The sequence below is a fragment of the Schistocerca serialis genome, chromosome 1 (assembly GCF_023864345.2).
Source record: "Schistocerca serialis cubense isolate TAMUIC-IGC-003099 chromosome 1, iqSchSeri2.2, whole genome shotgun sequence".
In the NCBI taxonomy this organism is placed as follows: domain Eukaryota; kingdom Metazoa; phylum Arthropoda; class Insecta; order Orthoptera; family Acrididae; genus Schistocerca; species Schistocerca serialis.
The window spans coordinates 118,110,426-118,128,848 of NC_064638.1; the positions used below are offsets into that span (position 1 = coordinate 118,110,426).

General features: G+C 46.4%; 1 protein-coding gene across 1 annotated transcript in view; it reads left to right on the top strand.

The window, feature by feature from the left end:
• LOC126457085 (regucalcin-like) overlaps positions 1-17,976 on the top strand; it is a 39,681-nt gene extending 21,705 nt beyond the window's left edge. Inside the window, exon 5 of the mRNA XM_050093104.1 lies at positions 17,690-17,976. Coding sequence (XP_049949061.1) covers positions 17,690-17,914 — 225 coding nt within the window. The 3' untranslated portion in view covers positions 17,915-17,976. The remainder of the gene's footprint in view (positions 1-17,689) is intronic.
• The last annotated feature ends 447 nt before the right edge of the window (positions 17,977-18,423 follow it).

Genomic DNA, 18,423 nt, shown 5'->3' on the forward strand with positions numbered 1-18,423 from the left:
TAATTTCCTTTCTTGCGTCGTCTATTCCTCGAGATAAGTGATGTGTGTGTTCTTCACGCAAAGTTGTGGTCAATACCTGCGTCGCATAGAAAACCAGTGAAAGCAGCAAAATGAAGCACACAATCACACCTTATTATGGACATTATGACCGCCCCCGGTAGCTGAATGATCAGCGTGACGGTTTGTCAGTCCACTGGGCCCGGGTTCGATTCCCGACTGGGTCATGGAATTTTCTCCGCCCAGGGACTGGATGTTGTGCTGTCATCCTATAATCCTCATCGACTGCAGAAGTGGCGCCAAATTGAAAGACCGGCACCCGGCGAACAGTATGCCCGACAGGGGGGCCCCTAGCCATACAATTAAATAAATGGACATTATGGACATAAATCAAGAGTTTGAAACGACTTTGCCGATAACACGTATGGAAAAAAGGAACGTTCGTGTTTAACACCCTGTCGAAGAGAGAATCATTAGATAACCTATTCATGGAAATCATGGGTAACCTAAATCCAGATATCCAGACGGTGATGCAGGCCTCATCCAGAATGTTACCTCCCTGTAACGCTCAGGGGAAGAAGTGGAAAAAGACATGGGATAACTCCTAATATCGTGTCGGACCGTCTTTTGCCCGGCGTAGTGCGTCAGCTCTACGTAGCATGGACACAACAAGTCAAAGAAATTCCCCTGCAAAAATATTGACCCATGCTACCCCTGTTGCTACCCATAATAGTGAAATTGTTGCCGGTGCAGAATTTTGTGCAAGTACTAAACTATCGATTTTTCCACTACATTTTCGATGGGGTTCATACTGAGCGATCTGCGTGGCCAAATCATTCGCTCGAATTGTCCAGATTGTTCCTCAAACCAATCGCGAACAGTTGGGGCTCGGTCACTTGGCGCACTGACATCGATGAAAGTACGGTATCAATGGCTGTAAATGGTCTCCAAATAGTCGAACATAGCTATTTTCAATCAATGATCGGTTCAGTTGGGCCAGGAGGCCCCGTCCATTCGATGTAAACACAGCCCACATTATTACGGAGCCACGATCAGCTTGCATAGGGCCTTGTTCGCAACTTGGCTTCGTGGCTTCGGGGGCCGAACCCTACTATCAGCTCTTAACTGAAATCTGGACTCCTCTGATCAAGCCACGGTTTTACAGTCGTCAGGGGTCCAACCGATGAGGTCAAACCACAGGAGAGGCGCTGCAGATGTCGTTCGGTTAGCAAAGGCATTGAGGCATTGCAGTCGGTCGTCTGCTGCCGTAGCCCATTAACGCCAGATTTCGACGCACTGTGTTATCGGATACGTTCGTCGTACGTCCCTCATTGATTTTTGCGGTTATTTCACCCAGAGTTGCTTGTCTGTTAGCACAGACACCTCTAGGCAAACGCCTCCAGTCTCGGTGGTTAAGTGAAGGTTGTCGGCCACAGTGAAGTCCGTAATTCCAGAAATTTGGTATTCTCAGTACACTCTTTACACTGTGGTTCTCGGAATATTGAGTTCCCCAACGTTTACGAAATGGAATGTCCCGTGCGTCTAGCTCCAACCAAGATTCCGCGTTCAGAGTCTTAATTCCCGTTGTGCGGCCATAAAGACATCGGAAACCTTTCCACATGACTAATTTGACTACAAATGACAGCTCGCCCAATGCATGCTCTTGTACACGCTATACTAACGCCACCTGTCTGTGAGCATATCGTTATCCCATGACTTGTCACCTCAGTATTTCTTAGCGCCCAAAGTTTTCGTAATCCAATCCAGAAGAGAGCAGTTTTAAATAAATCGGTACACAGAGCAAAAACATTTTTGACGAGGACCAACTAGCTTCCGAAATTGATCATCTGAAGTACTTGTTCCAGAAGAACGGCTGTTGCTAATGCGATATGAAGTCAGCGTTCTTCACGAAAAGAAATCTTTAAAATGTTCCAACATTTACGGGATGAGCCACCAGTAGTATTCCCTCCTTTCTACGGCGCCACATCCAGAGTCCTGGGAAGACGAGGTATAAGACCTATTTTCCGACCGCCTAAGATGATGGGGATGCTACGCCCTGTTAAGGACAGCCTCGGCCTCAGGATTCCTGTTAGTTGTAACATCCCTTGTTGATGCGGAAGCAGTTACATCAGTCAGTCCACCCGTACCGCTTCCGACTTTTGTGCAGGGCGTCAACGGCGTATCAAAAATCGCGAACTTGAGAAATCTCTAGTTGCTGAACAAAACCTTAGAAACATACACGAAATATTCTTTAAGGAAACAAAAGTTGCGTCCCAGGTTCCTGTATAGCGGAACTGTGTAATTTAAATGGCTCTAGAAATATGAATGTTTTAGAACTTCAGCCAGTGGATATAATCTTAGCAGTGCATGGAAGCTATATCTCGACAGAGGGAAGAAGCAGCAGACATTTGTCGGAATGTTTGCGCTATTACAGGAGCGGTGTCGCCACCACTGAAGACGCTGACACTATCTGCGACAGCATTACGTAATTACTGACCGATCACAAGCCGTCTATGGGCTACATATGGCTACCAGAGCAGCAGTGCAGATAGTTGTTTCTGACGAAGAGCATTGGGGTGAACATCGGTAACTCGAGGTTTCACTCTGATTTGACGCGGCAAGAATTCAGATGATTTTACAACAGTACCACCACGAAAGACTTCGTTCTCGTATTAAATAATTTGTTCCCTTTAGGACCTGACATCTGTATTCAAAAAAATTTCTGTAGTGTGGACCGGTTGGTCAAGAACGCCTTAAATACCGTCAACTGCCTACAGTGCCTGTGCAGAATAACTACGTACATCCACCATCTATACCTAAATCTACAAATCTCGTATATGGCTACTCTGCAAATCACACTTCAGTGCCTACAGACGGTTCATCGAACCACCTTCACACACTATTATTCCACTCTCGACCAGCGTGCGTTATTATGATGACTGTTCGTTGTTATGTAGGTCGGCGTAAACAAAAAATTTTCGCATTCAAGTTGGTGTCTGAAATTTCGTGAAGTAATCCCGTCGCAACGAGAAACGCCTTTATTTAAATGATATCCACCACAAATCCTGCATCATGTGAGTGACTATTTCTCGATAGTACAAAACGTGCTGCCCTCTCTGAATTTTCTCGATGAACTCCGTTAATCCTATCAGGCAACGATCCGACACCGCTCTGCAGTGCTCCAAAAGAGGACATACAAGCGTAGTGTATACAGTCTTTTAAAGACATCTGCGTTCTGCCAATAAACGAGTCCTTGTTTCACCTTCCCCACAACATTATCTTTGTTATCGTTCCAATTTAAGTTCTTCCTAATTGTAATTGCTACGAATCTAGTCGAATGGATACTCTAGAAACTTGTGTGATTTATCGTGTTACCGAAATATGACATTACTTTTTATATCCATGTGGAGGACCTCACACTTTCCCTTATTGAGAGAATTGCCACTTTTCGCTCCAGACAGAAATCTTTTCTAAGTCATTTTCGAATTGTTTTTGATCTCCTGATAAGTTTACTTACGGTAAATGACAGCATCATCTGCAAACAGTCGAAGAGGGCTGCACAGACTGTCTCCTAAACCGTTTATATAGGCAAGGAGCAGCAGAGGGCCTATAACGCCTATATCTCGGGGAACGCCAGAAATCACCTGTTTTACTCGATGACTTTCCGTCAGTTAATACGAACTGACCTCTCTGACAGGAAATCGCGGATCCAGCCGCATAGCTAAGACGACATTCCATAAGCACGCAATTTGATTACAAGCCGTTTGTGAGATACGTTGTCAAAAGCCTTATTGAAAACTAGAAATACGGAATCAATTTAAAATCCCTTGTCGGTAGCACTCTACACTTCATGTAAGTAAAGAGTCAATTGTTTCACAAGAAGAATGTTTTCTAAATCAGTGTTGACCGTCACTAGACCTTTCCGTTCATAATCTTCGAACACAACATATGTTCCAAAATCCTGCTGCATATCGACGTTTATGATACGGGCCTATAATGTATTGGATTACTCCTATTTCCATTCTTGAGTATTGGTGTGACCTGCGCAGCTTTACAGACTCATATGTGAATTTAAAAGCCAACATGGTACCCAACCCGACGTGGTGGGGTCGTTATATACCCTTTCAGTTGAGCCCCTTGACAACACAGGGATCACACTTCTGAAACCTGAGCTAACTTCTGACGCTTTTCAGGAACCTCGAAAATGGCTATCGCGCCAGATGACCTTTGCTGCTGCTGCTGCTGCTGCTGCTGCTGCCGTGTGACGCCTGTGAGGAGAGTCCTTTTAATGGAGTAGGTGGCATCAGGACAGATGTTTCGCACATGGCACGCATAAGACTAAACCAGCATAATGGCCTTGCTGATTCGGCTATCTCAACAGATAGGCATAGATATTTCAACTGCAGTTCCTACCCTGGCTACACCGAGGAAACGGACAAGACTGGGAACAAAACAATTTGTTCAGTAGCTGGTGTGTACTATAAGAGACGGAAATAGTTTTACAGTGTCGAAACCATTATTTTTCATTTAACAAATGGAAGACAGATTTGGAGACGTGTAATCATTGCATCACTTTTTTCTAAAGCTTCCTCTGCTGCAGTACTTCAGACATGTGGAAGACTGGGTGATACACGAGTGACTATTACTCAACATAAATCTTTGAATATGACAAGGAGTTATCTTCCACAGAGACCTTACACTCCAGACAGAAAAGGAGTCACGACAATGAGATTTTCACTCTGCAGCGGAGTGTAGAGGTAGAGCACTTGCCCACGAAAGGCAAAGGTTCCGAGTTCGAGTCTCGGTCCGGCACACAGTTTTAATCTGTCAGGAAGTTTCATAAGGAGTTACGAGCTAATATAGAACGGCAATGCGTACATTTTGTCCAGCGTGTACAGAGGGGTCCAAAAGATGACCAAATAGATACAGAAACTTCCATCTTGCGTTTGCAGGAAAATACCTCCCAAAAAAGCTGAAGTTCTAGTGTGCAGGTGTGACGTGAAACCTTACATCCCACTGCGCATGAGATATTTCTGATGCTTATTATGCTTTGGACATATGTAATTCTGCTGCATAGCTGTCCGAAAATATGGAAACTGTGGAAGATCGCTTCACGAAGGTCGCCCTTGGAAACAACTGCCTTTGCGTGTGGACAGTACAGAACACCATCCTCGACGTTCACTAGCCTGCCCAGTATTAAAAATAGAAAATACAAGAACATAAATCAGTTGATGGCCTGTTATATACTGAGGCAAGGATAAAATGTGAACATACGCATACAGTCGACCTGATGGCAAGTTATGGAAAAATTGCAGCTGTCACTCCGCCTAAGTACACTTTTTCAAAACCTAATCTACCAGCATTTCCTCCTCTCGTGGCCCGCAAATGTCAGTGCAGCCCAGGAAGTGAACATCAAGCGATCGGTAGGAAAAAACCATTAAATTTCATTTATGTAAGGATATGATAAATTTAATATTTTCATTTGAAAATCCCACCACACAAGGCTATTCTCCCGCTGGCCCTTATTTTTCCTTCAGTTCCGTCGGTACCAGGCCTCCCTCACTTATGCAGTCGCCAACTGGCAGTTTCACACAACTTATCACATTCTTTTTGTATATTAGGGGCTTTCACTCCTAACACCCGCCCTTGGGAGGCATTACCAGTTGGAATGCACACTGACGTCCACTGCCAGGATCTCCACCTAACCTGCTTAGAATTTGCTCCCCTTTGTTTAATACCCATACAACGAATAGAACTGAAACATTTGATTTCAAGGTTAATATTTTTCGCACCCATGAGCTATAAACATACATTCCATTGCCTTCCTAACACAGCTGATGAAAGAAATGGGGCGATAACTAGAAGGAAGGTGTTTGTCCTTCCTGGGCTTAGGTTGAGTATGACAGTGGTCTCACGCCAGCGTCTGGGAATCGTGTCCTCTGCCCAGATGTGACTGTATGTGTGAGGGAAAAAGTTATTCCTTATATTAGAAAGGTTCTGCAACATCTGAATGTGAACATCGTCCAGCCCTTGGGAGGACTGGGATGAAGTGAGAGCATGATCCAGCTCCCTCATAGTAAAGGCGGCACTGTAGCGCTCACGATTCCAAGAAGAGGTGGTGTCGCCCGAGCCGCCTCCACTCGTTTCTGATGGATGAAGGCAGGGTGATAGTGGCAGGAGCTCGAAATCTCCGCAAAATAGCCGCCCAACGTGTTCGAGATAGCAATGGGATCCACTATGACATCATCTGCTACTGTCAGGTCGGATATTGGGGAATGGGCCTCGGTCCAAAAGAGCCGTCGGAGGTTGGCCCACATGATGGAAAAGGGAGTGGAACTTTAAAAGAACTAGTAAATGAAATCCGCTAGCTTTTTTGTTATCCCGAAGATAACGACAACGCTGTACACGCAACTGTTTGTAGCGAATGCAGTTTGTCATCTTAGGGTGACGGTTAAAAACGCGGAGAGCACGTCTCCGTGCGTGAATGACAACGCGCACGCCTCAGTCCAGTAAAGAGGAAATGCGAGCAATACAACCTTTTATTGTAAGGATACAAATCTGTAATATATTCTACCTGGTCATCACAACTGGGGAAATGTAGTTCGCTGAACGTCGCGAAGGGAAGAGTAAAGCCTGTCAGAAAGCTGCGATTTCAATGTGCAGGAAGGTGGTGTAGGAGTCAGCAAACGGAGAGTACAGCTCCAGTGAATATCAGAACGGACCACTGAAGATGATGGGCAAGCTGGACACTGCAGAAGGAGAAGTCCAATTGGGGGTAGGTGTGCGTGGAGTCTGAAAGAAACGTGGGCACTCCCATGTTAAGGCAGACGAGGTTGAGTTGATTGAGAACGTCAGCCAAGAGGGCACCTCCCTGACAGGTATTGTGAGAAACCCAAAGGAGATGGTGCACAACCGAGCGAGGTGGCGCAGTGGTTAGACACTGGACTCGCATTCTGGAGGACGACGGTTCAATCCCGCGTCCGGCCATCCTGATTTAGGTTTTCTGTGATTTCCCTAAATCGCTCCAGACAAATGCCGGGATGGTTCCTTCCCTGTCCTTCCCTAATCCGATGAGACCGATGACCTCACTGTCTGGTCTCCTTCCCCAAACGACGCAACGCAAGATGGTGCACATTAAAGTCACCGAGCAGCAGAAAGGAGTGAGGTAGTTGCCCAATAAGCTGGAGGGAGTCCACCATCGTGACACCAAATGATGGAGGGATGTAGACGGTACAAAGAGAAAAGGTCGAGTCAGGAAGGAAAATTCAGACTGTAAGAGCTTGACGTTGTGCAGTCAGGGAGATGGATTGTCTATGAACGTCATCCCAGATGAGCAGCATGACTCCCCCATGAGATGGAATGCCATCCTCAGGGCAGATGGTCAAAGCAGACCGGGAAGAAATGCAGGAGTTCAAAGTGGATGTGAGGATGCAATTTTGTTTTCTGGAGGCAGAGAACAAATGGACGCTGTGATTCTAAAAGCAGACACTTTGTTAGATCGAAGGCGGCAAACTTTCCATTGGTAGAGAATCATGACGAGGAAAGTGGAGGAGGGGAAAACGAAGGGGTGTCACCTGAGCATGTGCCGAGTGTCAGCCTTAGAAGACTCACTGCTACAAGGTACAGAGGCTGGAGGATCCAACTCCATGAAATCTACAGAGACATTGGCATTCTCCTGTCAGTCTGCAGTAGTACAATCTCTCGAGACATAAATAACGGTTGAATTATTCGAACTTTACATGCAAATGGAGCATCTATATTTTTTATTTGCATTTATTTGCATGTAGGGCAAGGAATTTACTATGGATCTTTTATATACACTCCTGGAAATTGAAATAAGAACACCGTGAATTCATTGTCCCAGGAAGGGGAAACTATTGACACATTCCTGGGGTCAGATACATCACATGATCACACTGACAGAACCACAGGCACATAGACACAGGCAACAGTGCATGCACAATGTCGGCACTAGTACAGTGTATATCCACCTTTCGCAGCAATGCAGGCTGCTATTCTCCCATGGAGATGATCGTAGAGATGCTGGATGTAGTCCTGTGGAACGGCTTGCCATGCCATTTCCACCTGGCGCCTAGTTGGACCAGCGTTCGTGCTGGACGTGCAGACCGCGTGAGACGACGCTTCATCCAGTCCCAAACATGCTCAATGGAGGACAGATCCGGAGAGCTTGCTGGCCAGGGTAGTTGACTTACACCTTCTAGAGCACGTTGGGTGGCACGGGATACATGCGGACGTGCATTGTCCTGTTGGAACAGCAAGTTCCCTTGCCGGTCTAGGAATGGTAGAACGATGGGTTCGATGACGGTTTGGATGTACCGTGCACTATTCAGTGTCCCATCGACGATCACCAGTGGTGTACGGCGAGTGTAGGAGATCGCTCCCCACACCATGATGCCGGGTGTTGGCCCTGTGTGCCTCGGTCGTATGCAGTCCTGATTGTGGCGCTCACCTGCACGGCGCCAAACACGCATACGACCATCATTGGCACCAAGGGAGAAGCGACTCTCATCGCTGAAGACGACACGTCTCCATTCGTCCGTCCATTCACGCCTGTCGCGACACCACTGGAGGGGGGCTGCACGATGTTGGGGCGTGAGCGGAAGACGGCCTAACGGTGTGCGGGACCGTAGCCCAGCTTCATGGAGACGGTTGCGAATGGTCCTCGCCGATACCCCAGGAGCAACAGTGTCCCTAATTTGCTGGGAAGTGGCGGTGCGGTCCCCTACGGCACTGCGTAGGATCCTACGGTCTTGGCGTGCATCCGTGCGTCGCTGCGGTCCGGTCCCAGGTCGACGGGCACGTGCACCTTCCGCCGACCACTGGCGACAACATCGATGTACTGTGGAGACCTCACGCCCCACGTGTTGAGAAATTCGGCGGTACGTCCACCCGGCCTCCCGCATGCCCACTATACGCCCTCGCTCAAAGTCCGTCAACTGCACATACGGTTCACGTCCACGCTGTCGCGGCATGCTACCAGTGTTAAAGACTGCGATGGAGCTCCGTATGCCACGGCAAACTGGGTGACACTGACGGCGGCGGTGCACAAATGCTGCGCAGCTAGCGCCATTCGACGGCCAACACCGCGGTTCCTGGTGTGTCCGCTGTGCCGTGCGTGTGATCATTGCTTGTACAGCCCTCTCGCAGTGTCCGGAGCAAGTATGGTGTGTCTGACACGCCGGTGTCAATGTGTTCTTTTTTCCATTTCCAGGAGTGTATATATGCACAGGGGAGGAAAACGGTTGGCAGTGCGCACCGGCGACACGAAGGCCGGCTGGGGGAGGGTATTACATGGCTACACCGTTGAAGAGGATCTCCAAGGCGGTGAAGGAGAAAACCATTTGCCTTTGTTTGACTTCTTGGAGCCTTACCGGTTAGGAGACGACGACTCAGATGTTTGTTGGCTGAAGGGGCATAGGAAGTCTTCGCAGGAGTATTCCTTCTGTCTTGTTCGGCCTGCTGCTTGTGTAGAAGGTGACTTCGCCCTGTGAGCTTGTTGCAAAGCTCGAGGAGGAGACAGGGATGCTATGAGGAGACAGATACTACCATGACACCGCGCGATTTTACAACCGTGGTGATGAATTTAAGGTTGCATGTCTGCGTGCCATGTCCTTCGTGGAGCGAGAAGCAGCAAGAACAGTACTATAAGTGCCAGATAGTAGAATGCAGGGTTTCCGACTAGCCAACATCTTGCAAGCGACCACATAAGGCACTTTTTCCTTCACCCAGATCTTCTGGACAGCCCATTCATAGAGATACATGGGGGCAATCTCGGAAAGAGGGTGCATAGTTGCCATTACAATTGATATAGTGGGGAGAAGGAGGTGGACCATTGCCCTTGTCAGCACCCCTACCACAGGTTACACATTTGGCCAGGTGCTGACAGGACACTTGAGTATGTTTATAAAATGACAAGTAGCAGCGCACCGCGGTTGGAATGTACAGTCAGACTGCGATAACTTCATAAGTTGCTTTTATCTTGGATGGAAGCACCACCCCATCAAAAGTGAGAAAAAGAATGTTTGTGGGCAATAAGGAGGCATCCACCTTTTTCATAACCGGATGGAATGCAATGACACACTGATCAGAGAGGAACGTGTGGATGTCTGCCTCAGACCATCGAGCAGTCTAGTGTAAATAACACCACGTTAAGAATACAGCGATCAATGAGCCTCGACACAAATAGTATATCTGTGAGGAGAGAAGATCCAAGCGGTAGTGGTGCTTGAGAATCATAACTAGTCTCCAAAAGCAACGTGCCCTTACGTAGATGAGAGCAGGATTTCACAGGACTGGTTGTTTTGTCAACACCTTCCTGAATAAGCAACGGTTTTACCGTAGCAAAGGACCGATCGTCTTCAGTATGTGAAACCTCGAGGAACTGTGGTGCAGCTGGGAGGGTCTTTGTATCATTAGCCTCATTCCGTTTACATTTAGTGGACAGACTATGAAGATTATGATACGCTCAATGCGAGGAAATCCCTCACGATTGACAGCGTCTCCGATGGTGGACTCCTTCCAATGGGGGGGTTCCCTCAGAGGGGGAGCACTCGAATTAGATGATTTTTTACACCTCAGGTCACACCTCCAGAATGCCTGACGATTTGTGAAGGTAGCAGCTCAGGAAGTCACCCTTCCATGGGCCTGGCCTGTACCAGGGAGTACGAGCAAACCCTAGATGTCTCGGGGCTGGGAATTACGCGTTACCCAGTCACCTGTTATGCATCAAACTCGTGGCCAGCCTACAAATGGTTCAAATGGCTCTGAGCACTATGGGACTTAACATCTGTGGTCATCAGTCCCCTAGAACTTAGAACTACTTAAACCTAACTAACCTAAGGACATCACACACACCCATGCCCGAGGCAGGATTCGAACCTGCGACCGTAGCAGTCGCGCGGTTCCGGACTGAGCGCCTAGAACCGCTAGACCACCGCGGCCGGCTGACCAGCCTACAGGAGCGCACTGGGAGGAAGAAGAAAAAACAATGAAGCAGAGGAAAAATAGGGGAACGCAGAAAGAAAAAAGAAAGAAAGAAAAAACAGTGGAGAGACTGTTCTAGTGTCATGCTATTGAAAATGCAGGAGACATTTCCAAAAACATCCCAGACAAGTTTCCAAGGGAGGGGAAAAAGAATAGCAAGACGATAGGCACGCAACACGGAAGGAAAAAGATGCTTTAAAGGCTGGGGCCCCTTGGTAGCGAAGAAAGAACTCGCCAGAGTGGTGAGCCCCCTGGAGGGATTCATGCTGGTTAGTGTCCCTGTGATAATTAAACAAGTTCGTTTTTTTTTATTTCGCTTCTGGACATAACGAGTTGGAGTGTTCAGGATAAATGGGACATCCTGCGTTGCTTTGCACTATGTATATCTCGCGGAAAGACGAAAGTAAAATCAGAGAGGTCCAAGTTCAAGCAGAAGCTTATCAGCTATCTTTCTTTTCGCAGACCATTCATTACTGGAACACGAAGAGGGTGACTTGAGAATACCGTAACCCGCGTATACTTCCACTGCCGTGGTTACCTTTAGCAATCATACACCAGTCACCAGAAGTTTTACAGCTCTCTGCTGGATCGCAATTGGGAGTTTAGTACACACTGTTCAGTCGTAGAGTTCCATCAATATACGCTAAATGGCGCCAAGAAGTGCCGATTTTCTTGCGCAACAGTTAGAAAAACTGTTGAACGTATAGCTGTATATGAAAAAGTGAGTTACTCAGGTTGTGCAAAATACAATGATGTCATTAACTGCAAAGCAATCGGTTTTTTCGACTAATTTATGTATGTTACTCTATTAATTCTCTAAACAGATCACATGTACATATCTTCCAACTACATTGCGTTTTCTCAGGTCATGCATAAGATTTCTCTGTTTCGGAGCTATTTTGACCACTGGTTATGGTTACCCAAGGATCACAGATACAGAACTTATTTAACATTATCCATATTGACGCCAGAGACAGTGTAGAACTAAGAAATATATATACGTTAACCATCAGTATATAGGCGAAGGCTCATTTGCATTTGTTAATGTGCTTACAGCTAAAAAAAACAAAAGTCAGTCATGTTTCTCAAATTGTAAGCTGCTACGGTTCAGGTAGCAATTCAGGTACAGAATATAAAGTCAAATGTCTCTCGAAACAAATATGAAGTTAGTTTGGCTACAAGTGCCAGATATTGTCTGGATAAACGAAGAACAGATAACTTTAATTCTACCTGCAATCGATGTTATGAAACGAGGATTTAGGTTAAGATGGATGAAATTGAAAGTATTTTGCTCAGCTAAATTTGGAGCTATGTATGTGGTACTCCGTCTTAGTACCTTTCATTACAATTATTTACAATTTCGATGATGGACCGCACTGATCTAAGTACCATGCGTGTGCTTTTTCTTTTATATTTTGAACTGCAATTTCCTTAATCTTTAATATAAAGGGCGCGGAAGGACTTGACCCATACAGTGACCATTTCATTGCAGCATATTTATTTGCATCATAGATAAATCATTAAGAGAAATACAACCATCAATCAGATAATTTCTTTAAGAAACGCTATTCAGACAAACTTTACAAACTGCTTGTTATATAAAACCACAAATGAATTAATCTCTTTAAAAACCCGCCACTCAGGCCAATTTTACAAACTGCTTGTTATATGAAACCACAAGCGAATTAATCTCTTTGCAAACATTTAAAAAAACCGCCACTCGGGCCAAGTAAATCATTTAAAGTAAACTTTAATCAAATAACCAGGAAATCAATTATTATTTCCACGTAGATTGAAAACCGCCCCTCCCGGGCGAGATATTACCAAACAACTTTACAAGGTTATAGACAGTTTGATCAATAATAACCCAGTTATTTCCCCATCAAAACTGACATACGCCACTAAGGCTGAATAGTACCGCAATTTTAGAAAACGGTTTCAGATAAGACACATTCTTCAAGAAATCTCTGAAAATTCTTAAGACAAACATTTAAAACATTTAACCTGGGCAGCGTTGCAGAGCCACCACAAGTTCTAGAAAACTGCAGCTTGTACAATAACTGAGGCCCGAGATTATGCGGCCACGGCTTGGCCACGAACGACGGAGGCGACTGAGTACTTATCTCCAAATTAATATGTGGACTCCGTTTGTACTTCCACCCCGTTCAGAACACCGAAATCGGAACCAAACAGCACACGCGAGCTCAGGCGAAGTCCACCGCCCGTACGCTTGCTAGTAATTTGAAAGGGGAGGCTCTGCACTTCGGTGGACCACTGCTTGCGATGTCTGAAACAAATCAGAAGCGACTACAGGGAACCAAACAACCCTTCCTTCATCTTTATACTCAAACTTATACAGAAAACTACTTCGGTAAAATTGACAATAATAAAACTAATTCCATTCCTTTAAGCAGAACCATGTACACGAATGATGCAAAAGGAATTGGCTCATTAAAACAGAAGCACCTTATTTGGGCCTGTAAGGTACCACACGGTGATCTTTACACACGGAATATAGATTGTTCGGTAAGGCTGCGCACACGTAACAATGTTTTAGGCAGCTGCCAGCTGAAGTAAGAATACTATTAAGGAGCGAAGCACACACTAAGAGGCATGAAATATCACATCACAGTCCTTGCAACGCTTTGCTGCCTCAAGAGCAATCATCATTATATTTCACTAATCGTCGGTAGAACTTAAATTACTTAACTTGATGCCAGCTGCTGGATCGATGTGGCGAAGACACCAGTCGTTGCTTAGTCCGATGGTAACAGCGTGTTCCTTCACGAGGTTTGCCAAGAAGCCACAGCGCCGGCTCGCTGTTACTGACCCCAGTACGATCAAGCGCTGACTGCCGCCCGTACTCAGGCACCGTTGTTGTCCCCTTTTCACTCCGTACTTCCCGCTATATCCTGAGCCGGCCCAGGCTCCAAAGACAAACTTCTGCCAGAGGGAATCGATAGTGCCTAACCAAAGATAGCCCTGGCACCAGTTCCGCCACGGCTCAATGAGGCTTGATAAAGCACTTAAGAAAACTTTAGATCAATGTATTTATTTCTGGCTGGTCAAAGTTTCAGTCTGTTTTTGAAATATTGACTACAAATGGAGTGCTAGCTGATAGTTTTGGTGGATGTATAGGCCAGTCATTGTTCGCCTCATATCCTTGCTAACTTTGACTATGTTCATTTTTTCCCATTACTTCCTCTGGATTTTACGGATTTTATTGTACGAATTATTATGTAATCTTTTCATACAAGCCTCTATGTTCACTAACACAAATACCACAGATGTTAGAAAACCTTTGAATGTGAAAATCAGTCAAAGTGTACCCATTACACATAAATGATTGATTAATTGATACATTATATCACGTGAATATGTGCAGCTGTTAAAACTGTCATAATATACACGGAAGAGCAAAAGAAACTGGTACAAATGCCTAATATCGCGTAGGTTCCCCGCGAGCACGCAAAAGTGTCGCAATACGATGTGGCATGGACTCGACTAGTGTCTGAAGTAGCGCTGGAGGGAACTGACACCATGAGTCCTGCAGGGCTGTCCATAAATCCGTAAGAGTACTAGGGCGTGGAGATGTCTTCTGGACAGGAAGATGCAAGGAATCTCAGATATGCTCCATAATGTTAATGTCTGGGGAGTATGGTGGCCAGCGGAAGTGTTTAAATTCAGAAAAGTGTTCCTGGAGCCGCTCTGTAGCAATTCTGGACGTTTGCGGTGTCGTATTGTCCTGCTGGAATTGCCCAAGACCGTCGGAATGCACAATGGACATGAATGGATGCAAGTGATCAGACAGGGTGCTTATGTACATGTCACCTGTCAAAGTCGTTTCTAGTCGTATCAGGGGTCCCATATCACACCAACTGCACATGCGCCACACCATTACAGAGCCTCCACCAGCTTGAACAGTCCCCTGATGACAAAAAATGGTTCAAATGGCTCTAAGCACTATGAGAGTTAACATCTGAAGACTTAGAACTACTTAAACCTAACTAACCTAAGGACATCACACACATCCATGCCGGAGGCAGGATTACAACCTGCGACCATAGCAGCCGCGTGGTTCCGAACTGAAGCACCTAGAACCGCCCGGCCACAGCGGCCGGCCCCTGATGACATGCAGGTTCCATGGATTCATGAGGTTCTCTTGATACCCGTACACTTCCATCGGCTCGATACAATTTGAAACGGGACTTGCCCGACCAGGCAGCATGTTTCCAGTCATCAACAGTCCAATGTCGGTTGTGACGGGTCTAAGCGAAGAGCAAAGCTTTGTGTCGTGCAGTCATCAAGTGTACACGAGTGGGCCGTCGGTTCCGAAAGCCTATATCGATGTTTCCTTGAATGGTTCACATGCTGACACTTGTTGATGGCCCAGCATTGAAATCTGCTGCAATTTGCGGACGGGTCGCACTTCTGTCACGTTGAGCGATTCTCTTAAGTCTTCGTTGGTCCCATTCTTGCAGGATCTTTTTCCGGCAGCAGTGATGATGGAGATTTTATGTTTTACCGGATTCCTGATAATCACTGTACACTCGTGAAATGGTCACATGGGAAAATCCCCATTTCATCGCTACCTCGGAGATGCTGTGTCCCATCGCTCGTTCGCCTCCTATAACACCAAGTTCAAAGTCACTTAAATCTTGATAACCTACCATTGTAGCAGCAGTAACCGATCGAATAGCTGTGCCAGACACTTGATTGTCTCATATAGGAGTTGCGGATCGCAGCGCCGTATTCTGTTGTTTACATATCGCTGTATTTGAATACGCATGCCTATACCAGTTACTTCGTCACTTCAGTGTAAAACTGAATGAAAAGTCCAGCAGGCCACAATAGCTGTTTTTATTGAACTCTATTAGAGATTTGTATGGTGGTCTCTAATCGACTTCGATAAAAAGAGCTACTGTGAACTATTAGACTTTCCATTCAGTTTTATATTCTAATACATTACTGGCCATTAAAATTTCTGCATCACGAAGATGACGTGCTACAGACGCGAAATTTAATCGACAGGAAGAAGATGCTGTGATATACAAATGATTAGCTTTTCAGAGTATTCACACAAGGTTGGCGCCGGTGGCGACACCTACAACGTGCTGACATGAGGAAAGTTTCCAAGCGATTTCTCATACACAAACAACAGTTGACCGGCGTTGCCTGGTGAAACGTTGCTGTGATGCCTAGTTTAAGGAGGAGAAATGCGTACCATCACGTTTCCGACTTTGATAAAGGTCGGATTGTATCCTATCGCGATTGCTGTTTATCGTATCGCGACATGGCTGCTCGCGCTGGTCGAGATCCAATAACTATTAGCAGAATATGGAGTCGGTGGGTTCAGGAGGGTAATACGGAACGGCGTGCTGGATCCCAACGGCCTCGTATCACTAGCAGTCGAGATGACAGGCATCTTAACCGCATGGCTGTAACGGATCGTGGAGGCACGTCTCGATCCCTGAGTCAACAGATGGGGACGTTTGCAAGACAACAACCATCTGCACGAACAGTTCGACGACGTTTGCAGCAGCATGGACTATCAACTCGGAGACCATGGCTGCGGTTACCCTTGACGCTGCATCACAGACAGGAGCGCCTGCGGTGGTGTACTGAACGACGAACCTGGGTAAACGAATGTCAATACGTCATTTTTTCGGATGAATCCAGGTTCTGTTTACAGCATCACGATGGTCGCATCCGTGTTTGGCGACATCGCGATGAACGCACATTGGAAGCGTGTATTCGTCATCGTCATACTGGCGTATCACCCGGCGTGATGGTATGGGGAGCCATCGGTTACACGTCTCGGTCACCTCTTGTTCGCACTGACGACAATTTGAACAGTGGACGTTACATTTAAGATGTATTACGACCCGTGGCTCTACCATTCATTCGATCTCTGCGAAACCCTACATTTCAGCAGGATAATGCACGACCGCATGCTGCAGGTCCTGTACGGGCCTTTCTGGATACAGAAAATGTTCGACTGCTGCCCTGGCCAGCACATTCTCCAGATCTCTCACCAATTGTAAACGTCTGGTCAATGGTGGCCGAGCAACTGGCTCCTCACAACACGCCAGTGACTACTCTTGATGAACTGTGGTATCGTGTTGAAGCTGTATGGGCAGCTGTACCTGTACCTGTACACGCCATCCAAGCTCTGTTTGACTCAATGTCCAGGTGTGTGAATGCCGTTATTACGGCCAGATGTGGTTGTTCTCGGTGTTGATTTCTCAGGATGCATGCACCCAAATTGCGTGAAAATGTAATCACATGTCAGTTCTAGTATAATATAGTTGTCCAATGATTACCCGTTTATTATCCGCATTTATTCTTGGTGTAACAATTTTAATGGCCAGTAGTGTAGTTGTAACACCAGTATACAGGGTATATATACCTAATGCAGTGTATGATTTGATCAATCAGTTATGTGTGACTACCCCAGTTGTGGCTGCCTAGTTGTAAAATTATCTGACAAGTATACCTGATTTCCGGTACTACAAAAATACCTTCTGCCACTCCAAAAGATGGCTACCGGAATGAAGATGCTGATGTAGTAACTACCGCTGCTTAACATATCAACATATTCCCATTATAACTTCTTTCAATTGGAATCTTATTTTTAATAGGGGCAAGTACCTGCTGGACAGGAGAACAATGATAGCCGGTGTTGCAGGTGATCCAGGTGGACCCGCGCCGCGGCAAGCTGCTGCGGCGGGTGGAGATCCCGGCGCTTAACGTGACGTCTGTGGCGTGGGGCGGCGCCGGCCTCGACGAGCTGTTCGTCACGACGGGCTCCATCGGCATGGACCAGCCCGACGAGCTGCCCATGGCCGGCTGCACCTTCCGCGTCACAGGGCTCGGCGCCCGGGGACTCCCCGCGCAGTCCGTCGTCCTCTAAGTGTGTTGCAGAGATTGGGGGCTATAAATAAAAAAGCCTCGGTGCAGGCCTATACGCTATAAGACCAAACTTTTATTTCTGTGTCCGATTAATTTCCTTTCAAGAAAATTTCGGTCGTACTGGTCTTATTTACTTTAGAAAGTCTTCTAGCGGACAAGATCCATCCAGCAGGTTGCAATGCAGCGAGTGGCCCGGATATGGAAACCTTTTTCTTAATTTTAAGTTATTGGTTGTTGGTTCGAGGTCATACAGGCTTCTCACTATTGGAAAAACCATACGACAGTGCGGTTGTGGCGATTTTAGTGTCTGTTATGACGATACGAATGTAAGGATGACACAACACCCATTCCCCGAGCGGAGAAACTCTCCGACTCGGCTGGGAATCGAATCTGGGCCACTACGGTCAGCAACCGGCAACACTGACCCCACAGCTACCCAGACGGGCGATCTGGAAACTTTTTATGCTCACACAAAACATCTCTTCACAAAGGACAGGCTCCCACTTCTCC